General features: G+C 41.4%; 1 protein-coding gene across 1 annotated transcript; it reads right to left on the bottom strand.

Annotated features, from left to right (window-relative positions):
- Window positions 1-10,630: 10,630 nt before the first annotated feature.
- Window positions 10,631-11,341, bottom strand: LOC111894685 (uncharacterized). The gene has a single exon (XM_023890773.1). The coding sequence runs from the start codon at window positions 11,339-11,341 to the stop codon at window positions 10,631-10,633; it is 711 nt and encodes a 236-aa protein (XP_023746541.1).
- Window positions 11,342-24,890: the final 13,549 nt, after the last annotated feature.

Here is a 24,890-nt window from a genome sequence, read left to right as displayed (position 1 = left end):
CTAGGATATGGACTCGTCGAGTCGCCCACTTACACGTGCTCAAAATCCCGTCTCTACTTAACGAGTCGGGCAACAGACTCGTCGAGTCCCTCTTGAAAAACTTGGAAAATTAAACATTTAAATAACATACCAGAAATGGGGATGTTACAACTCTCCCCCACTTGTCTCAGACTTCGTCCTCGAAGTCTGCTACTGCTGCATCTATGAACAACTCTGGGTAGTGCTCCCTCATTTCCTCCTTTGCCTCCCACGTCCACTCAGATCCCTTCCGGTGCTGCCACTGCACCTTTACCAGCTGAACCACCTTGTTCCTCAAGGTTTTCGTCTTCCGATCCATGATCGCTATGGGTCTCTCAATATAATTCAGGTTGCTATCAACCTGAATGTCCTCCAAGGGTACTACTGCTGTCTCATCCACCAAGCACTTCCTCAACTGAGAAACATGGAAAGTGTTGTGGATCTGACTGAGCTCTGCCGGAAGATTCAACCAATAAGTAACCCGTCCCACCCGGGCCAAAACCCTAAAAGGACCGATGAACCTGGGGCCCAACTTACCCCTCTTCTGAAACCTGATAACACCCTTCCAGGGTGATACCTTCAGGAGGACCATATCGCCCACCTGGAACTCCAAGTCTGAATGCCTCCTATCGGCGTAAGTCTTCTGCCGACTCTACGCAGTCTGCAGTCTGCTACGAACCTACTGGATCAACTCTGTCGTCTTGAGCACCACTTCGGTGCTCCCAATGACTCGCTGACCGACCTCGCCCCAACAAATCAGGGTCCTACACTTCCTCTCATAAAGCATCTCAAAGGGAGGGTGGTCAATACTCGCATGGCGACTGTTGTTATACGAAAATTCCGCTAACGGAAGATAGGTATCTCAACTTCCACCGAAGTCTAGAACACATGCCCGCAGCATGTCCTCGAGAGTTTGAATCATTCTCTCGCTCTGCCCGTCCGTCTGAGGATGGAAAGCGGTGCTAAAATGGAGACGAGTACCCATCTCGCTGTGAAACCGCTTCCAGAATCTGGAAGTAAAACGGACATCTCGGTGTGACACCATTGAAACAGGCACTCCATGCCGTGCCACCACCTCTCGCACATATATATCGGCTAGCTTCTCAGCCGATATGCTCTCTTGGATCGGTATAAAATGAGCACTCTTCGTCAACCGATCCACTATAACCCAAATCGAATCCACTCCATGTGTGGTCCTGGGAAGCTTAGTGATAAAATCCATAGTGATATCCTCCCATTTCCACACTGGTATGTCCAACGGCTGCATCTTGTCGTGAGGCCTCTAGTGCTCCGCCTTAACCTTCCTGCAGGTCAGGCATCTTTCCACATACCAGGCGACATCCCGCTTCATGCAGGGCCACCAATAATTGGGTCGAAGATCCCTATACATCTTCGTTGCCCCTGGATGGATGGAAAATCGAGACTTATGGGCCTTGTCCTTCAACACTTGTTGTACTCCGCCCCAGTACGGTACCCATACTCTCCCATGAAGGGTCAACAATCCTCGGCTATCATAGTCAAAAGAAGCTACTCGGCCCACAATCCTCTCACACTTCTGCCTCTCCTCCTTGAGGCCCTCGGCGTGCGCCTCTTTGATTTGCTCCAACAATGGAGTAATCATTATCATCCTCAAACAAATATCTCTGATCGGGGCCGCTGCTGCCTTGCGGCTCAGGGCGTCGGTCACCACATTGGCCTTCCCTGGGTGATAAAGCATATCATAGTCGTAATCCTTCAGCACATCTAGCCATCGCCTCTGCCTCATGTTTAGATTCGGCTGGTCCATGAGGTACCTAAAGCTCTTGTGATCCGTGTAAATGGTACACCAGACCCCACAAAGGTAATGTCTCCAAATCTTGAGGGCAAACACCACTGCTCCCAGTTCTAAATCATGCGTAGGATAGTTAGCCTCGTGAGGCTTCAACTGTCTCGAGACGTAAGCTATCACACGGCCTTGCTGCATCAACACTACTTCCATACCTGTGATCGAGGCATCACAGTATACAACGAAATCCTCTACTCCCTGTGGCAGGGTAAGAATCGGTGCCTCGCACAATCTCTGCCTGAGGGTCTCAAATGCTACCTGCTGCTCAGGCCCCCAACGAAACGCCATCGACTTCTTGGTCAGTCGGGTAAGCAGTACTGCTATCTTGGAGAAATCCTGGATGAATCTCCTGTAATATCCTGCCAAACCTAGGAAGCTCCAAATCTCAGATGGAGATCTCGGGACTTCCCACTGCATCGCGGCCTCTATCTTGGTCGGATCTACCAAAATACCCTTCTGGTTGACGAGATGTCCAAGGAACTGCACCTCGCGCAACCAGAACTCGCACTTGGAGAACTTTGCGAAAAGTCTCTCCCTCCTCAAAATCTCTAGCACCTCTCTCAGGTGCTCCTCGTGCTGCTCCTGAGTCTTGGAATACACCAAGATATCATCTATGAATACTATTACAGACCGATCCAGCATCGGCCTGCACACGCGGTTCATGAGATCCATGAATGCAGGTGGAGCGTTGGTGAGCCCAAACGGCATCACCACGAACTCATAATGACCATACTGGGTCCTGAAAGTAGTCTTCTGCACATCCTCTCTTCTGACTTGCGTTTAATGATACCCGGAGCATAAATTGATCTTGGAAAACCAAGACGCTCCCTGGAGTTGATCAAACAAATCATCTATCCTCGGAAGTGGGTAACGGTTCTTCACTGTTACCTTATTCAGCACCCGATAATCTATACACATACGGTGCGACCCGTCCTTTTTCCTCACAAACAAAATCAGTGCACCCCAGGGCAAACTGCTCGGCCTGATAAAACCCTTGTCTAGCAGCTCTTACAGCTAGGTAGATAACACCTGCATCTCTAGGGGAGCCAACCAATATGGTGCCTTGGCTATCGGAGCCGCACCAGAGATTAGGTCAATCCCTAACTCGACCTGCCTCTTAGGAGGTATTCCCGGCAAATCCTCAGGAAATACATCCGGGTAGTCTCGCACCACCGGAACATCATCAACTGTCGTCTTGCCCTTCTCCCGGGCATCTAAAACGTAGGAAACATAACTGACGCAACCCTGTTGAAAATAACGCCTCGCTCTCGCCGCTGAACACAGAAGTGGTCCGCGTTGTGGCCTCTCGCTCTGAATCAATAACTCTCCCCCATTGGGAGTGCGAAACCTCACTAACTGCAGCTCACAATTTATCACTGACTCATTAGGGCTCAGCCAATCCATGCCTACTATAACATTATTCCCTCGCAGGGGAATAGGGACCAAGTCCACCGGAAACTGCTCATCGAATAACTGTAGAGAACATCCTCTGTGTACCCTTCCAACCCTAACGGTCCTATCATCTGCTATCTCAACCTCAAGTGGACAATCTAGCTCCCCTGAAGCTCTGCTAAACCTCTTGCTAAGCGCAAGAGACACGAATGATCGGGTAGCCCCCGAATCAAACAATATTGTAGCTGAAATGCCGTTCACTGAGAACGACCCTATATAAAACATATAACCATAAGAAACAATCAATAATAAACGCAGAGATAAGGGGAAAATACATACCCGTCACCACGTCAGGAGTCGCTCGCGCCTCCTCTGCTGTCAGCTGAAAGGCCCTACTCTTTGCCACTGGCATCTCAGCTCGGCCCTGACGGCCATCTGTAATCCTCAAAGTAGCAGGAGCAGGTGCTGACACCTTTCCTGTAGCAGCTAAACTCGGACACTGGGACTTTTTATGTCCCCTCTGATTGCAACGGAAGCAAATCAGATCTGATGCCGCAACGGCGGTATTAGTGGCTGTACAATCTCTGCTCATATGCCCAGTCCGACCGCACTTATAGCAGCCGGCACTCCCTGCCTTGCACGCCCCATCGTGCAATCTCCAACACTTGCCACACCAAGCGTGGCTCTGCTGACTCCTAGCTCTGTGATCTAAACCCTTGGGATTTTTGCCCGCACCCCCTGTACCTGGAGCCGCCTCCGGCTTCCTCTTTCTCTCCATCTCAAGGTCAATCTCTCTCTCTCTCGAGCCCTAGCAATCATGTCATCCAGCGTTTTACAGCTGGATCGGCTCATAAACTGGCGGATATCACTCCGCAGCATCTCATGATAACGAGCGTTTTTCATTTCCTCATCAGCCGCGTATTGAGGAACAAGAAGAGCCCTCTCCCTGAACTTGGCGGTAATCGCCGCCACTGTCTCTGTAGTCTGGGTAAGATCCTGAAACTCTCTGGCTAACTGTTGCACCTCAATAACTGAAGCAAACTCATCTCTGAACCTGGTAGTAAAATCAGTCCAGTTCATAGCATCCAAAGTTGCGTCGTCTCCAATGGCATGACCAAACTCCTCCAACCAATCCCGTGCCCTGTCCTTCAAAAGAGAGGACGCCAATCTGACCTTGTCCCCCTCGGGACATCTGCTAGTGATGAAAGCATTGGCCACATCTGCCAACCATCTGGTGCTCGCTATGGGGTCCCACGCCCCGTGATAATCCAGAGCTCCGCATGCCGGGAACTCCCTAAAAGTAAGCGTGCGCGACCCTATCATGGCCGCCACCTCAGCACGGAAGATGCTCAACCTCTCGTCCATCATCTCTAAGATACCCTCCTTGATCGAACCGAAGATCATAGGAGTCTGCTCAAGTATGGTGCGAGTAATCTCTGAAGAGAGAAACTCCCTAGTCTGCTCATCCAACTGCCCGGCCTCCGGGCCTGATCCTGATCCCCCTCTGGCACCTGAACTGCCGACTGCTGGTGTAGGGCGTAATACCACCATTCTGAAACACAACATAACAAACGTCAGGAACACTAATATATCTTGAGGAATCACTACTACCACTAGTTTCCTGGTCTCATCTCAGCTTTCCTTGATTCGAGTACGGATCCTCTACTTTCAGTAGTACGGGCCCATACTACCTTCCACATCTATCCGTACTTTCCTCAAGTACTGCCTTGACTCCACCAAGTCACTATTACTGCTAATAATCTCTGCTACTACCATCCTAGGCTTGCCCTAGGGAAATTTCTAACTATACTCGATCCAGTCCTCATCTGCTAAAAGCCTCATTGCGATGCCAATTAGCCATCAACTGAATACCATCACATGCAGCGAGGCTCAGATAATCCTTCAAGTAAAAGACTCGCCCATACAACGGTGAGACTCAAACAAGAGCTGCGCAATAGAGCCAAGTCTAGCACTCTGAGATTATTCAACCATGTTCACATGTGACGTGACGCATTCTCCTAATGGCTAACTCCCATCACTTAGATTCCCACAAAGCACAAAGCAAGCAACATTCAGACACAGGAGACTACTCAAGCAATTCTATCCTCTTAACCAGAAACTATACTAGCATACAATGCTAAGCTCATACTATCAGGCATAACCTAAATAGGCTATCGTTCTGTTGACTACTCAATGCTAGCATGCAATTCTTATAAAGATGAAACACATAAAGCAGGGATATAAGGCATCCTCCTAGATCTTTAGTCCTATACTAGCATGTTGTTCTACTGAAACTAAAACTAAAACTCAACATTAACTGATACATACTGTTGTACGGGTAACTTGGGAGTACTTACTTCAGCTCGGCTGATCGCATGCACCACACCCTTTTCTCTTTTCAAAGTTCTTTTCTTTCTAAAATTCCTTTTACTTTTCTAAAACTCTTTTCTTTCGAAAAACATTTTACCACTTCCTTAGTTTGAGTTCAGACACACCCGGGAGTGTGCCCAAATCCCACAAACCAAGGCTATGATACCAACTTGAAACATCCCAAAAATACGACCCAAAAATTTTGTTATTAAATAATAATAAAATCATAACACTCAATGTCATATACTAAAAATCATATGCCGGGTATCTCAAAATCCATAATAAAAGTGTCGTATCAAAAAACTGTATCAAATCATATCTAAGTATCTGAACAAAACTCCCAGGAATAAAGCTGAAGCTGTGGTGTGTGCGATGCCATCATCCCGAGCTCTTCCCTTTACTTGTGGAAGTACCTAAAACCAAAACTGAAACTGTAAGCACAAAACTTAGTGAGCTCCCCCAAACTACCACAAACCATACAATAACATATAAACACATATTGGGCCTTGCCCATTGCATCGAACCGAAGTCCGGAAACTGCATCGGACCGAAGTCCGGAACTAACCAGGGCCTTGCCCTCTGCATCGGACAGAAGTCCGGAAACTGCATCGGACCGAAGTCCGGAACTGACTGGGACCTTGTCCCCTGCATCAGACCGAAGTCCGGAACTAACTGCATCGGACCGAAGTCCGGAAACTGACTGAGCATAACATAGCATAGCATAAACATATCAACTACCATGAACACATAAACTGCATACTGCATCGGGCCGTAGCCTGGAACACATAATACATAAACCCTGTCTGAGCCACGAAGACATTAAACATCCTAACTACTGCATCGGACCGAAGTCCGGAAACTATTGCTAGTTAAACGGGCCGACATTATGGTCTTAGACCCGTTCCTACTGGAAGGAAACTAACCTCGTAAACTGGCTGGTAAATGAACTGCTCTGGAAACTGTCTGCTACTGCTCCGGTATCTCCCCGACTACAATTTCCATAACACACTGAATCAAATACTGATAATTATACTGAGAGTAAAATGACTATTTTACCCCTGGTCAAAGTCAATCATATTTGTCAAAGTCAACATACAGTTGACCTGACTCGTCGAGTTGGGTCACCAACTCGTCGAGTCCTCACCCTTACTTCCTTGCTTCTGCTCGCTACTACTCGTCGAGTTTGCCATAGACTCGACGAGTTCCTCTTCGATGCTATCACTCAGGCAATCTGCATCCGACTCGCTGAGTTGTATGAACGACTCGTCGAGTCCTCCTTCAACGTATGAACACTCTGGTTATGACTCGTCGAGTTGTATGAACAACTCGTCGAGTCTGATCTAGAGGTATGAAGATTGTCTTGGACTCGCCGAGTCAGGGCATTGACTCGCCGAGTCCCTCCATGAACGAGTCTGCCAATCAACTCACTGAGTCCTCCTCACACTCACTGGTTCCACTCACATCACTCAACAGGGGAAACCTCGGGGACTCGCGACTAGACTCGCCGAGTCCGAAGAATGACTCGCCAAGTCGCATGCATGTACTCACTATTCAGACGATTCTGCTCAAAACCAACACATCCAACTGATAGATCTAGGTTCCTAAGGCTTGGTTTGTATGTAAAGGTTCCATCTTTACGTGCACATAGACTCCTAAAGAGGTTTATAGGCTTAAAATGCATGAATAAGGTTAGATCTAGGGTTTATATGCAACAAGGTTCAATAAAGATATTAGATCTGGGTTTTGGGACAGAAATATGATTAGATTTGAAAGTTATACCACTACACAAGCTCCTTTACTAGATTAAGCTCGTAAATGGGCAAAAAGGTATCCTAAATGAGATTTCTAAAGAGAAGCAACCAAGGAACAGAAAGAGTCTGGTTAATACCTCAAATGACTCTGAAATGGATGCAGGATCTTGTTTCCCTTCTTCTCCTTTGGATCTAGCCTTCCTCTTTTCTTCCAATCTTCACTCTTTACACAAAAATGCCCAAAAACACTCAACATAGGTTAAGGTGTGGTTATGAAACGTTCTAAAGGTGAGGGAGGCCAGATTGGGCGCATAATGGGGATTATATAGGGTGCAAAACCCGTGGATCTAGGGTTTCTTCCAAACTGGCGGACTCGCCGAGTCCAGGATATGGACTCGTCGAGTCGCCCACTTGCACGTGCTCGAAATCTCGTCTCTACTCGACGATTCGGGCAACAGACTCGTCGAGTCCCTCTTGAAAAACTTGGGGAGTTGTCGGAGCAACCGCTAGAGATTCTTCATCGTGAGATTCTGCATTCAGCTTTGCGAGGTGAGTTTCCTTCTCTAGGAACGGTTCGAAGGCACCAATGACGGCCTGCATATGTACGTTAGTATGTTCCGGAACAAGGTCCGATGTCGGGTGGTACCCGAGGAATGTATGCATTCTTAGTTATAGTTGGTGTCTGTATGATACTTGTATGTGCCTAGTTTGGAAAGTGAGAGTGGGCGGGGGCCCGTATCTCACCACTAACCGAGTATGGATGGGGTTCCATATCTCATCATTGGCAGAGTAGAGGCGGGGACCATGATAGGCGAGGCCTTAGGACTAGAACATGTAGTATTGTGTATGAATCTTTATGAGCTAGCATGTTTATGTGATTTGATTGTATATGTATAGCAGGCGAGGCTCAATGATAGGAGGGGCCTAGGATAGACATATATGTATACCGAGCGGGGCTCGATGCCAAGCGGGGCCTTATACCGAACATTGTCTGATGTCGGGTGGGAACTGATGAAGGGCCGGGGGACCAATTTATGTGATTATGTGTATAGTATGTGGTAGTTTGCGTATGTGGTACTTCTAGTAGCAAGGGGAGGAGCTCTGAATAACTACAGTGCACACATCATGATTCTACTATGGAATGTTTTTACTCTGATATATTTTAACAGATGTTTATGATGTTTTGAGAAACAATAACTTATGATTTCATGTGATGTTTGATAGCTATGGTTTTATTAATAATTAAAAATGAAAATTTTGAACCGTATTTTTGGGATGTTCCAAATTTTATGTATACATCTATAAACATTTGAATATAAAGTACAAACCTAATTAACACTATTATTATTAGTTATTTTATTATTATTATTACTATTACAATTATTATAATAATAATTATTTTTGTATTTATTCTTATTGTATAATTTTCTGAATGAATACGTATATCTACTCTATAAATGAATGTTTTTATTAGAACATGTCACACTCATTCAATTTGCCAAATATCATTTTTTGGTTATTTTGAATTAATTTATTTTTCATATGTCATTTTATGGATTTTTCTATTTTAATAAATTTCACATAATACTTTAATGTAATAATTACAATAAATATAGTAATAAATTAATATTAATTTCACTAATGGAGTTACCTCCTTATTTCAAAATTCTCAAATTGAAGCTCATTAGTTTATTTTGTTTATTTATTTAAATTTTAAAAAAAAAAATTCAATTTTAATAATTCATTGTTTTTGTTATTTTCATATATGTTAACTCATGTAATATATGGAACTTACAACTAATTGTTAAACATATCAATATATATTTAGAGAATTTTTTTTTAAAGGTGATTGCACATTTAAAATACATATTTGAATAATGTGCGATACAGGATTCGAGCATGACAGATCCTCCTTTGCATCTATGAAGTGGTCTAACACCTTACCACTTAACCAAAACTAATTTTGTCTATACATCCCTAAACATTTGAAAATAAAGTACAAACCTAATTAATACTATTATTATTTGTTATTTTATTACTAACTCGTTATTCTGAAAAAACGTATGCATTTAAATAGTAATAATACATTTAATAATAATGAACTTCAAAAATTTCGTATACATGTATTTATTAATAGTTTTAATAATAACATATTTAAGAATTGTTATACATGAATTTATTTTGTTTCCGTAATGTTAGATAATACACTAGTTTCCAGTAGCGGCAAAAAATAGTACCTAGCTTGGTGGTATAATCGATGCTTTGTATATAGGAAGTGGTGGGCTCCAATCCTAGCAACGCTATTAATCCCCATTGTTTTTATATTAAGGAAAAGGTTTGGCTAAAGGGACACTGTTTGGACAACCCTATAACTAATAATTACTTGTATTTACTAAAGGGATACTATTTGTACAACCCTATAACTAATAATTACTTGTATTATCCTTTAGTTTTCAATGTGTCTTTATTGCTTACAAATTTAATCCATAAAAATTAATTATATCAAATTTAATCCCTAAAAATTAATTTTATCAATTTAAAATCATTTTTATTCATAAATTTGTTCATGGAATACAATTATAAAATATAATAATCGACAAAATTTATATTATTTTTTGGAACTTTTATTCGTACATTCATTAAATCAATTTTTAAATTTATATATATATTTTTTACTTCTTTAACAATTAAATCTATTCTTAAATTTTTATATTTTAAAGTTTTCCTTGATTTACAATTTATAATGGGGACATATTTTTATCGTTTGTGGCTACATAAAGTTTTAATATATTAAGTGTTTGAAATTCATATGAACCCTTTTTTTTTCTCATAAATTTGTTCATCCAATACAATTATAAAATATTATAATCGATAAAATTTATTTCGTTTTTTAGAAATTCTATTCGTAAATTCACTAAATCTACTTTTAAATTTATATAATTTTTTTTACTTATCTACCCTCTAAATCTATTCTTAAATTTTTATATTTTAAAGTTTTCCTTGTTTTACAATTGATAAGGGGACACATTTTTATCGTTTGTGGCAACATAAAGTTTGAAAATAAGAAGTGTTCGAAATGCATATGATGATTACTTATTACTTTTGATTTTTTAAACAAAAAATTATTGATGATTACTTATTACTTTTGATTTTTTAAACAAAAAATTATTATAATGAATATCATAAATACATTATTAATAAATGAAAATCGATTCAACAACAATCATCCAATTTAATAAAATCATCTTCAAATACAAGACATAAATAATATTCTTTAACAATCCTCTATAGTTATAAAATCACCATTACAAGGTTTCAGTTGTCTATAAATTTGCAGACGTGACGTAAACATCGTTTTCCATCCAGCTGCACACGGGGCTCTGTGACGGATCCATAAAGCCGAAATGGTAGGCATCGGACAATCTTCTTTTAATTGTACCATAACATAATGAGGACCACGCATAAGTGAAATTGTAATAATCCGATGGTCCAAAAATTCTTTCGGGCCTTTCCAAAGAGGAAAGAAAGTTAAGGAACCATGATTGGTTAAGGAAGTAAGGACCACACCAAACCTGTTAGCAATCAGAATAACTGTTTTAGGAATAAGGATCCAATGTTGCGTTGGTGCACTCGGTCCGAAGAAATACAATGAATTCCATAATTCATAGATTCCATCTGTGAAAACCGTAGCGTATACATTGAATGCACTCTCTAACTCGTATACTAGTTGTTTTCGAACATAGAGCCATTGATCTTTTCCATACCCGAGACAAACAGATATTGCTCGAAATCCGCCATGTCCATTACCCTCAACATTTTGTATATGTGAGACATATGGATGAAACACGAGTGGAATGTCATCCATTAGTGGATGAATGTAGCATGACTCGGGATCTTGGTTCAAATCCATAAATTCATTCAAGTCTGGAATTGCATCATTCATGTCTGGAATTGCTTCATCAAATTCTGGAATTTCTTCATTCATGTCTGGAATTGTGGTTACATATGAACTATGTCTTGTCGGTTCGTTGTTCATTTGTGTTGAATTCAATCCATCATATTTTGATGTGGTTGAATAGCTACGTCTTATGGGAGCCTGATTTGTAGAATCAACTCGTTTTTGCCTCGGGTACGGTGAAGATCAATGGCTCTATGTTCGAAAACAACTAGTACATGAGTTACATAGTGCATTCAATGTATATGATACGGTTTTCACAGATGGAATCCATGAATTATGGAATTCATTGTATTTCTTTGGACCGAGTGCACCAATGGAACATTGGATGCTTATTCCTGAAACAGGTATTCTGATTGCTAACAGGTTTGGTGTGGTCCTTACTTTCGTAACCAATCGTGCTTCCTTAACTTTCTTTCCTCTTTGGAAAGGCCCGAAAGAATTTTTGGACCATCGGATTATTACAATTTCACTTATACGTGGTCCTCATTATGTTATTGTACAATAAAAGAAGATTGTTCGATGCCTACCATTTCGGCTTTATGGATCCGTCACAGAGCCTCGTGTGCAGCTAGATAGGAAACGATGTTTACGTCACGTCTGCAAATTTATAGACAACTGAAACCTTGTAATCGTGATTTTATAACTATAGAGAATTGTTAAAGAATATTATTTATGTCTTGTATTTAAAGATGATTTTATTAAATTAGATGATTGTTGTTGAATCGATTTTCATTTATTAATTACGTATTTATGATATTCATTATAATAACTTTTTGTTTAAAAAATCAATAGTAATGAGTAATCATCATATGCATTTCGAACACTTCTTGTTTTAAAACTTTATGTGGCCACAAACGATAAAAATGTGTCTCCCTTATCAATTGTAAAACAAGGAAAACTTTAAAATATAAAAATTTAAGAATAGATTTAATGGGTAGATAAGTAAAAAAAATTATATAAATTTAAAAGTAGATTTAGTGAATGTACGAATAGAGGTTCCAAAAAATGAAATTAATTTTATCGATTATAATATTTTATAATTGTATTGCATGAAAAAATTTATGATAAAAAAGGGTTCATATGAATTTCAAACACTTCTTGTTTTAAAACTTTATGTAGCCACAAACGATAAAAATGTGTCCCCTTATCAATTGTTAAACAAGAAAAACATTAAAATATAAAAATTTAAGAATAGATTTAGTTGTTAGATAATTAAAAAAAAATTATATAGACTTCAAAATAGATTTAGTGAATATACGAATAGAAGTTCCAAAAAATGATATAAATTTTATCGATTATAATATTTTATAATTGTATTGCGTGAACAAATTTATGAGGAAAAAAATGGTTCTAAATTGATACAATTAATTTTTAGGGACTAAATTTGATACAATTAATTTTTAGGGATTAAATTGGTAAACAATAAAGACATGTCGAAAACTAGGAGATAATCATATTTTAAAAGTAATTATTATGTAATGATTAGTTTTATGGTTGTCTAAATAGCCAAATGGGGTGTCCCTTTCGCCAACCCCATTTCCAATAGAAAAAGCTTTTGACTTTTAAATTAGGTGTCCAAGGGTGTTTAACAGAGTGTCTTAATAGCAGCATCCTAAGGAAAAACAATATGCACATGTGGCGTGCTTCCTATGCACGTGACCAGGTTTTTACCATCTTAACCGACTAAAAGGGTAAAAGTGAAAATAATAACACAAAGTTTCGGCTTTAATGAGGCAATTTTTGAAAAAAAAAATTCAATGAATTTAACTTAAAAGTAGTGATTTTTACTAATATAAAGTCTATTTTTTTGTGATCTCAAAGTTCTTATTTTTTTTTTTTTTATGTATTTTTAGGGTTTTTCAATTTGGAGACGCGATTGTAATACTCATAAAAATTCATGAAAAAATTAAACTTTTAGAACATTCCAAAGTCATTATTGTTTACAAACTACTTTCAAAATAAGATTCATAACAAAGAAATCCCAAGATCGTGAAACAAAACACGAGTACGTGCTCGAGCATAAGTATAACGTCATCCTATCTACCAAGATATTGATCTAACAGATTACTATAACAACAAGCATATTAAAAACCAGGATACCAATCTAACATGGCCGACATTTGTGCCTTCAACCCATAAGTATAGTGAGGAAGCCTCACCTCTCAAGTAGTGATGAGCCAGTAAAAATCCAACTCCTAAACTCAGCATCGGACTCAACAGCCTACAACCACCACATAACCATTCTATCAAAATCTCCAAATAGCTAAAATGCCCTCAAAGTCAAACTTATGACCAAAGTCAAGTCATGAGTCAAGTTCAACAATCCATGTTGAGCCAAATTGTCGAGTGCACATGCTAACTCATCGAGTTTCCTCAATACTCAGAGAACGGGAAAGTCCGATCCAATTCGCCGAGTCCTCCAGACGACTCGTCGAGTTCCTACAATTTTCTAGAAAGACCCCGATCCAACTCGCCGAGTTGTCAGAACAACTCATCAAGTTTTATCATCTTAACTCATTCAACCCCTTTTCATCCCTTTTAACGCCCAAGAATGTAGATCCGATACCCAATAGATGGAAAACCACGTACAGTTGCTAACTTTGCGTCCATGCATGACACCAAGAGTCTAAATCACTCAAAAAAGACTTAATAAAGGACTTAGAACATGAAGGAAGCCTAGATCTATGTAAAGCTTGAGACTTTAAGCCCAAAGAGGCAACAAAATGCCCATATCTGAAGTAGAAACTTCAAAAAATGATCAAACCCAAGAATGGCTCCAAAATGGACCCAAAATGACAATAAACTTCCAAGGAGGAGATCTAAGCAATAAATGGTCAAGGTTTCAACTTTATACCTCAAAATGGTTGCAACAACAAAGAAGATCCCGGATCTACATCCTTCCTCTCAATCCAGCTTCTTCAAACTTCAAACTCCTTCTAAAAGAACACCAAGAAACACTCCTCAAGCTCACACACACACACACACAAATGAGAGAACATGCACGAACTAGGGTTTCCTGGACAGAGGGGGCGGATAAGGAGGCCATGCAAAGGCTATAAGGACTTTAAATATGGTGCAATACCCTAAAAATTAGGGTTTCATATTCAGCCACCAACTCATCGAGTTTTCCTTAACAAATCGTCGAGTTCGGAAGCTTCCAACACGTCGAGTTAAGGCCTTCAACTCGACGAGTTCAAAAATAAAATTACCTTTTAAGTGATAAATCTCATACGTGGGAATCAGGATGTTACAACTCTCCCCAACAGATTGGGGTACGACACCTCCGCCCATACAACAGCTTAAAAGGCATAGCACCAATACTGAAGTGGAAACTGTTGTTGTAGGAGAACTTAACAAGAGGTAGGTATGAGTCCCTACTCCCACCAATATCGATAACGCATGCTCGTAACAAATCCTTGAGAGTCTGGATAGTCCGGTCGCTTTGGCCATCAATCTACGGATGATAAGTTGTGTTGAAATGCAGCCTCGTGCCCAGTTCCTTATGGAACTTCTGCCAGAAATAGGAAGTGAACCAAACATCACAGTATGAAACAATAGAGACCGGAACCCCATGGCGAGCAATGATCTCGCGAATATATACATCGGCCAACTTCTCGGCCGACGAGCTCTCCCAGATTCATAGAAAATGGGCACTCTTGGTCAATTAGTACCTAATGACCTGAATAACATCAGAACCCATTGTCATCTTCGGAAACTTGGTGATAAAATCCATCGATATCTGCTCCCATTTCCACATGGAAACCTCCAAATGCTACAGCTTGCCATGCTGCCTTTGATGCTCTACCTTGACCATCCTGCAGGTCAAACACCTCTAAACATACCAGGTGATCTCTTTTTTCATGCACGACCAACAATAACTCAATCTTAGATCCTGATACATCTTAGTGGCCCCCATATGAATAGAAAAATGAGACTTATGAGCCTCCTCTAATACAATATGTCTCACCCCACCATACACAGGAACCCATACCCGACCAAAACGGGTCAAAAAAACCACGACTGTCTGGCACAAATCTGGTAATCTCACCCTGGATCCTCTCAATCTTCCAATTCTCCAGTCGAACACCCTCAGCCTGAGCCTCCCTAATCAAAACCACAAGTGGAGAATCCATAGATATCCTCATACACATCGTCAGAACAGAAAATCCAGCCGACTTGCGGCTTAGGGCATCCGCCACCACATTCGCTTTACTCAGATGGTAAATGATATCGCTGTCATAATCCTTAACCACGTCTAGCCACCTGCGTTGTCTCATGTTCAGGTTCGGTTGATCCATATTATGCCTCAAGATCTTGTGATCAGTATAGATGTTAGAACGGACCCCATAAAGGTAATGCCTCCAAATCTTGAGAGGAAAAATCATCGCTCCCAACTTAAGATCATAAGTGGGATATCTTTTCTCATGCGGCTTCAGCTGCCACGACGCATAAGCTATCACTCGTAATCTCTGCATGAGGACTGGTCCCAAGCCGGTGATGGACACATCACAGAAAACCACAAAATTCTCAACTCCTTTTCGAAGGATCAAGATTGGGGCCTCGCAAAGTCTCTACCAAAGGGTCTCAAATGTTGACTGCTGCTCAGGGCCCCACCAGAAATCCACCCCCTTCATTGTCAGATAAGTGAGGGGTATTGCAATTTTGGAGAAGTCCTAAATAAATCTCCGGTAGTACCTTGCCAGATCCAGAAAACTCCTAATATCAGTGGGAGATTTCGGAACCTCCCACTGCATCACCGCCTCGATTTTGGCCGGATCGACCAAAATCCCATCTTGTTTAACGAGGTGTCCAAGGAACTGAACCTCTCACAACCAAAACTCACACTTTGAGAACTAAGCATAAAGTAGTTCTCGCCTCAAAGCCCTAAGAAGCTCGCGAAGACGCTCCTCATGCTACTCTCTGGTCTGGGAATACACCAAGATATCATCAATGAACACGATAACTGAGCGATCGAGCATCGGCCTACATACTCGATTCATCAAATCCATGAATATCGTAGGTGCATTGGTGAGCCCAAATTGCATCACCAAGAACTCGTAAAGCCCATAACGAGTTTGGAACGCGGTTTTGTCCACGTCCTCCTCCCTCACCCTGACTTGATGGTACCTAGACCTGAAGTCAATCTTGGAGAACCAAGATGCTCCCTGCAACCGATCAAAAAGATCATCAATTTGAGGAAGGGGATAATGGTTCTTCACCATTAACTTGTTCATCTCCCTATAATCGATGCATATCTGGTGCGAACCATCCTTCTTCTTAAAAAAAAAAGAATCGGCACTCCACACGGAGAACTGCTCGGACAGATGAACTGCTTGCCTAGCAGCTCTTGCAGCTAAGATGACAGCTCCTGCATCTCATGTTGGATTAGGTGTCTAAGCCCATAACTATTTGGGTACTTGACCCAATTGTGATCATGGTCTTTTTGGGTTGCCTTCACCATAGAAACTGATAGGATGAATTAAGGAGAAAAAAGATTAATTATGATTTATTAATATATTATATAAATAATATATTAAAGGAGAAATCATATTGTTTAATTAATATTAGTCAATAATTAATAAGAATTAATTTTGTGACTAAAAGACATTAATTAAATGAAGGGGACTAGAACTGTCAGTTGTGTAATAGTTGAATATAGGGCTAATGGACTCCATAGAAGTTGGACTGGATGAAATCTATGGGGAAACCCATTAGAATTCGTCCAAGGCTTCTAAGGAGGGAGTCCATGGGCTGCTTAGGGCCTAAGCAGTCAAATTAGGGTTTCCTAGTTGAAAACCCTAATAGCCTACCTATATAAGGAACCCCTAAGGCCCCAAAAACATTGGGAATTAATCCCTAAGGGTTCTTGGACGTTTTTGGTGCTCCTCCTCCATCTCCTAGGTCATCTTGTTGCTCATGGTGTTTGTAACTCCATTAGAGGTGCAACATTTAAGGCACTAAGCTTTCAAAGGTCAAGATCAACAGGAGTTGAGATTGTTATTGCTACATAAAAATCAAGGTAAGATCTAAACCCTTTTATTATGATAATATCGATTTCTATATGCTAGATCTACGGTTTATGAACTTTGGATGATTATTGCATGTTCATTGGACAAACTAGATCCAAAGCTTTAGGGTTTGCATGTACACCATAGGATTGATGTAGTGCTCATAACCCATCATCTCAGGCGGTGCCAATCGGTACGATTCTTTGGCAATAAGGGCCGCACTAGGCACATGGTCAATCTGGAACTTGACCTGCCTCTCAGTAGGCACTCCAGGTAACTCCTCCGAGAATACATCAACGAACTCTCTAACGACTGGAACATATGAAACTGAAACCTAGTCCCTGACCCGCTTATCCACCACATACGCCAAAAAGCCTGCACACTCGTGCTAAATATACTGTCGAGCCATGGATGTCGAACAAAACCCAAAACCTAGTCTGGTGCCCTCTCCATAAATAACCAGTTCTCCCCTACTTAGGGTTCGAACTACCACACGCTGACCCTCACAGTTGATCATAGCACCAAAATGGATTAGCCAATCCATACCCACTATAACACAGACGTCTCCCATAGGAATAAGAATCAAATTGATTGGATAAGACACCCCACAGATCTTTAGAATGTAACCCTAATAAATCGAAGAAGCAGAGACCCCGTGTTTGTTAGCAATAAAAGCTCGTAACAGATACTCCAACTCCTCTATAGGCAAAACAAAATCCTTATTGAAAGACCAAGAAACAAGAGACTGACTCGAACCCGAGTCAATCAACACTAAAGCAGGAAAGGAGTTCACTAAGAACATACCAACAGTGGTACAAACGTATCAGCATAAAACAATCATAATCAAAAGATAAGAGATATAAACATACCAATCACAACGTATGTTGTTGTCCTGGCCTCCTCGGCAGTGAGCTGGAAAGCGCGACCCTGAGCCCTCAGGCGCTCCGCCCTGCCCTGACTCCTGTCAATGATCCTCAATGTAGCTAGTATGGGGGCCTGTACCGGCTTAGCGGTGAGCAACGGACAATTGACCTTCACATGGCCAACCTGATCACAATGATAGAAAATCCTCATACTCAGAACTGGGGTGGACTGGTGGCAGTCCCTCGCGTAATGCCCCTCCTTGCCACATTTGTGGCACCCACTACTATCTCGACATGCTCCCACATGAACCTTCCCGCACTTTCCACAAGTATGGCCCTGCTGACCTCTAGAACTAGAATCGGCAGCCTTGAACCGCTTTGGCACCGAATACGACTACGACGGGGCATGCCTTTGCTCCCTCAATTGAAAATCAATCTCCAGCTCACGCCGCCTGGAGGCCGCCTACAACTCTAACAAAGTATCACACCACTAGGTAGAAACAAACTGTATGATGTCCATCTTGAACTTGCTTAGATAACGAATTATCTGAGCCTTCTCTAAAGAAAACATAGGACAAAACATCGCCCTCTCAGTAAACATCCGGGTGATCTCCGTCACCGACTCCAATCCCTGCCTCAAGTCTAAAAACTCCCGATCTAACCTCTCTCGCTCGACACGAGGAATATAGCGAGTGCAAAACATCTCCCTGAACTGATCCCATGATACCACAACCCTATGCTCATCAGAATACGATCCCGTAACAAGTCTGCACCAATCCTTCGCTCCGGACCTTAGGAGGTTCAGAGTAAACCTGACCTTCTGGTCAGCTGGACATGAAAACATGAAGAAACACCCATCCACATTAGATAGCCACCTCATGGTCATAACCGGGTCATGAACTCCATCGAAAGTCGGGGGCTTTTTATTATCGAATTCATGATAATGAAAAGCCTGACTTGACCCAACACTTGCGGCCGCCACGACTACGGAGGCTGCAGCAGCAGCCGTCTCAGTAATGGTTGCATAGCGATCATCAAAGAACTCCATCATCACGGTCTTGATAGACCCAAACATCTTTGGAATCTGACCATGGACAATAATAACCACCTCCTCATGGATGATCTCCCTGATACGGTCCTCGGTCAATGCTGGCTCATCCTGATCGAAAAGTTCTCTTTGGGGAGCACTGATTTTTTTTGAAGAAGGACGGGTCTCATCGCATGTGTATTGACTACCGGGAGCTGAATAAGGTAACAGTGAAGAACTGTTATCCATTCCCAAGGATTGATGATCTTTTCGACCAGCTTCATGGTGCACTTGGGTTTTCCAAGATTGTTTTGTGATCGGCTTATCATCAGATGAGGGTTAGGGATGAGGACGTGCAGAAGACAACTTTCTGGACTTGTTATGGACATTAAGAGTTCGTGCTGATGCCTTTTAGGTTCACCAGTGCTCCATCCGCGTTCATGGATCTAATGAACCGCGTGTGTAGACCGATGTTGGATTGGTCTGTGATTTTGTTCATCAGTGATATCTTGGTTTATTCCAAGACTCTGGAGTAGCATGAGGAGCACTTGAGGGAGGTGTTTGAGACTTTGAGGAGGGAGAGACTTTTTGAAAATTTCTCTAAGTGTGAGTTCTAGTTACGTGAGGTGTAGTTTCTGGGGCACCTTGTCAACCAGAACAATATTTTGGTCGATCTGGCCAAGGCCGATACCGTGATACAGTGGGAGGTTCTGAGGCCTCCATCTGATGTTCAGAGTTTTCTTGGTTTGGCGGGTTATTATCCTAGATTATTGGTGGCCCTCCATGAAGCAGGACGTAGCTTGGTATGTGGAGCGGTGGTTGACTTGCAGGAAAATTAAGGACGAGCATCAGCAACCTCACGGCAAGATGAAGCCGTTGGAGATTCTCGTATGGAAATGAGAGGATATCACCATAGATTTTATCATGAAGCTACCCCAGACTGTGCGTGGAGTGGATTCGATTTGGGTTATCATGGATCATTTAACCAAGAGCACACATTTCATCTCGATTCAGGAGAGTATTTCAATAGAGAAATTCACTGAGATTTATATTAGGGAGGTTGTGGTACGTCGTGGCGTGCCGGTATCGGTGGTTTCTGACAGAGATATTCGATTTACTTCAAGTTTTTGGAAAATTTTCCATGACTATTTGGGTACTCGTCTCCATTTTAGCACATCATTCCACCCACAGACCGATGGTCAGAGTGAGTGGTCTATTCAAACCCTAGAGGAAATTTTGCGGGCGTGTGTTCTAGATTTTAATGGGAGTTTAGGTACATATATCCGTTAGTGGAATTTTCATATAACAGTAGTTATCATGCCAACATTTATCGACCTCCTTTCGAAATGCTCTATGGGAGGAAGTGTAAGATCTCCATTTATTAGGGCGAGGTTGGTCAACGCGCTCGAGTCCAATGAGCTGATTCTGTAGGTTCAGAGTAGGCTCCAGACAACTTAGAGTCGACAGAAGAGTTATGTAGATAAGTGTCGGTCAGATTTGGAGTTCCAAGTGGCAGATATGGTTCTCTACTGAACGTGTCACCTTGGAAAGGTGTCATCCAGTTCAGGAAGCAGGGCAAGCTGGGCCCCAAGTATATTAGTACTTTGACGATTTTGGCTCGGTTGGGCTGGGTTGCTTATCGCCTGGATCTTCTTCATGAGCTCAGTCATATTCATATCACGTTCCATGTCTCTCAGTTGCAGAAGTGCTTAGTGGATGATTCTACAGTAGTGTCATTGGAGGATATTCAGGTGGATGATCGCCTGAATTATATTGAGAGACCGGTAGCGATTCTAGATCGGAAGACGAAAACCTTGAGGATCAAGGTTGTCGAGTTAGTGAAGGTGCAATGGCAACACCGCAAGGATTTGGAGTGGACTTAAGAGCTGGAAGATGACATGTGGGAGCACTATCTAGAGTTATTTGGGGTTGCAGACTCCACAGACAAAGTCTGATTCAAGTAGGGGAGAACTGTAGCGCCTGTTATGAGTATCTTTTTTTTCCCTTTATATTTTAAAGTTTTGTATTATTGGCCCTACGAGTTAATACACGGGGCGTACCACATGGTACGCTTAGCATACTAGCTGAGAAATAAGTGTGTGGGGGCATACCACATGGTACATTTAGCATACTAGCTGAGAAGCTAGTACGCGGGGCGTACCACATGGTACGCTTAGAGTACTAAGGAGGATTTGATCGCGGGTGCGAGGCCTCATACGCTGGGCGTATGAGGGTTACGCATGGCGTAGGTAGAGGATAAGAAAACCCTAATTTTAAGGTACTTCACCCAATATAAGGTCCTTAAGTCCCTAGGGATGGCTTCTTTACCAACCTCCATTTGCCAAAAATGTTAAATTTCATCCCTTAGCTTCCATTGTTATGTCCTCGAGGCCTTGAGAAGAAGTTGGTGCTTATTTTGCTCATTTTGAAGGCATTGAAGAAGATTGAAGGTGCATTTCTTAGTTTGAAGCTTAGAGATCTAGAATCATCACTCTTTTTGCAATTCGTTTGAGGTATCAAGTTCATACCTTGTCTTCTCCTAACTTAGATCTCTTCATGTTAGGGTTTTATGCTTCTTTATACCCTTTTTGTTGGTCTTGATGCGTCAAGTCCATTTTAGAAAGCTTAATCTTTTACATTTGGATGTTTGGAGGGTTCATTATGCTTAAAGATGCAAACTTTATGGGGTTTATGGTCTCATGCATGCATTAAGTCATCTCTTAAGTCCTTTTGAGCTGTAAGAGCTTCATTAAGCCATGGATGCACGTAAAGGTAACAACTTTACGTGATAAATCATCCTAAGGAAGTCAAATCTAAGTTTTGGAGTAAAGTCGTTATGGATTAAGAGATGGAAATCAAAGTTAGTTGAATGACGGAGTATGTTGGGCGTACAAGCAGGTATGCTTAACGTACAAGCCCTAAAGCGAGTACGTTGTGCGTACATGCTGTGTACGCCCTACGTACTCGGTCAGTTGGGCTTTGGACGTTTTTGGCTTCTTTTTTGGCTACATTGGACTTAGATGCTTAGGCCCTTGTTGGACCATCAAATTTTGGGCTGATGTCTTTTTCGGGTTCTCTTGGACAAGGCCCGTGAAGGGGATTTGGGCCCAATTTGGAAAATTGGGCCATGATTGGGCCTCAGATGATTATTTTGTTAATTGGGCCTTTAGGATTGAAGGTTTGGGCCTTTGTGTTGGACCAAAATAGGTAAGGGGTAACATGGTCTTTTTACCCTAATTCTGGACTGATGGTTATGGAACGAAATCCAATTATTAATTGGATGTTATTTGGTATTGATAGCTCGAGGATTTGTTGGACCAACAACCAGAATTTTATTAGTGTTGTTCAGCAGTTTGAGGTGAGTCTCATCACTAAGTTTAGCGGGTCCAAGGCACCAATGCCTGCCCATGATTATGCTATGTTAGGGTGCTAGATGTCTGCGTGACTCTTGCATGTGTTATGTACTTGTATGCTTACCGGGCGGGCCCCGATGACCATTTTGTCTACTATGTATCTATGTGATTATTTCATGTGTATGTGTGTATATGGTATATGTTCATATGTATGCCAGGCAGGGCCCAATCTGTCTACTGAGCGGAGCTCGATGCTGGGCAGGCCCGGATGCCTGGTGTGGCCCGATGATGAGCGGGGCAATTATATGTTTATTATATATAATATGTGGTATTTGGGGAACTCACTAGGCTTTGTGGTTATTGTTTTCAGTTTATGTTTCAGGTACTTCCAATTCCAAAGGGAAGGGCTCAGGATGTGTGTAGAGCACACACCACCTCATTCTGCATTTTCTTGTTTTACTCTGATATGATGTGATCTTTGATACATTTGTTTAATCTAGTTTTTTATGATGATGTTTATGGAATACTAGTTTTATTAATTTAAAAATGAAATTATTGGGTCTTATTTTTGGGACGTTACAGGGAGGCTGCTCTGACGGCTTCCCTTGGCTTCCTATCTCATGTCAACGACTGTCGAACACGAAGAAGGAACAAAGGGATGATTGGTGGTGTTTCTCGGTAATCACGAGTTTGCTTGACAGGTCCGACCATCAAGAGGAAGGATGGGTGAACGAGGGTTGTTGCCCTTTTTGATATTGAAAACTACGAGTTAAGAATAACAAAAGAGAAGGTATGTGTTTGGCTGCTCGATGTCAATAGGAAAACAAGGAGGATGGGTCGTTGCCCTCATTCCAATGATCGGAGGCAGCCACTCACTATAAGGAAGAAGAAAAAAAGGAAATGCTTATGTTGATTTTTCTGTGATTATTGTTTCCTCACACCCATTAGATCCAATAATTGTATATCAATTATTTGGTGAATTATTGAAGTAATGTGTATAATTTCAATTACTTGTATTATAGCTTTCAATTTGGTTGCATTATTGAAAATCAAGCTGACTTTTGGTTGATACTTGTGGAAATAAAACATGTATATAATACTTTCAAACATTAGTGAATATGTAACATCCCAAAAATATGATCCAAAATTATAATTTTTAATTTAAATAAAATAGTATTCCAAAAAGCATTATCCATACAAACCAAATGAAAATAAGTGTATCAAACATCATATCAATCAGAGTAACATCTCAAAAGAGGAATACATGTGGTGCGTATGATACAGTCATCCCGAGATCTTCCCCTTGGAACAGAAGTACCTGAAACACAACTGAAAACTGTAAGCACAATGCTTAGTTAGTTCCCCAAAATACCCCATACTATACATAATAAATCACATACTGGGCCCCCGCCCTTCACCCAACCCTGTCTGCCATCGGGCCCTGCCCGGAATCAAGCTCCGCTCGGTATACAAATCTGTTATTCTTAGGCCCTGCCTGACATCAGGCCTTGCCCACTATACACATACAACATACATACATACACACACACACACACACACACATATATATATATATATATATATATATATATATATCAAAAAGTCATGCTACACACATACAATGATCATAACACAACAACATATGTTTCAGTTATCGGGCCTCGCCCAACATCGAGCCTCGCCTGGTATACATAGCAACATATACATATGCAAGAGCCACTAGAGTCCTAGCATCATAACATAAACAATGAGGGCCGACATTGGTGACTTAAACCCGCCGAACCCAGTGAGGAAGCTCACCTCAACTGTTGAATCTCACTGAAAATATCCCTAGCTGCTGGTCCAATGAATTCCCGAGCTAATTAACATCAAAATAACACCTAATTAACATTTGGGTTCCAATCCATAACCATAAATCTATACTTGGGTAAAAAAACCATTTTACCCTTCACCTAGTTTGCTCCAAGATTAAGGCCCAAATTCACAATCTAAAAGACCCAAAACCAAATAATCAACCAAGGCCCATATATGGCTCAATTTTCCAAATTGGGCCCAAATCCTAGCATGTGCCTTACCCTAAAGCCCAACAACTTTTCCTAGTCCAAAACACTTGCATTGTGAATGCCCAAAAAGAACTCACACAGTTAAGCCCAAAAGAAACCCCAAACTTGAAGCCTAAAGTGGACAACCCATCGGATTGAGTAGGTGGGGCGTACTCCGCTGTACGCAAAGCGTACATGCTATTTGTGTAACACCGTAATTTTTCAAACAATTTTTCACAGTAAAAAAAAAACATATTTTCATTCATAAAAATTATAAAATCTC

Source organism: Lactuca sativa, chromosome 2 (genome assembly GCF_002870075.4).
Source record: "Lactuca sativa cultivar Salinas chromosome 2, Lsat_Salinas_v11, whole genome shotgun sequence".
In the NCBI taxonomy this organism is placed as follows: domain Eukaryota; kingdom Viridiplantae; phylum Streptophyta; class Magnoliopsida; order Asterales; family Asteraceae; genus Lactuca; species Lactuca sativa.
The sequence above is the reverse complement of the archived record's forward strand: the minus strand, read 5'-3'. Positions and strand labels throughout refer to the sequence as shown.

Bases quoted from the DNA above. Each gene is read 5' to 3' on its own strand.
- LOC111894685 (XM_023890773.1), bottom strand. From the start codon at position 11,341: ATGAATGAAGAAATTCCAGAATTTGATGAAGCAATTCCAGACATGAAT.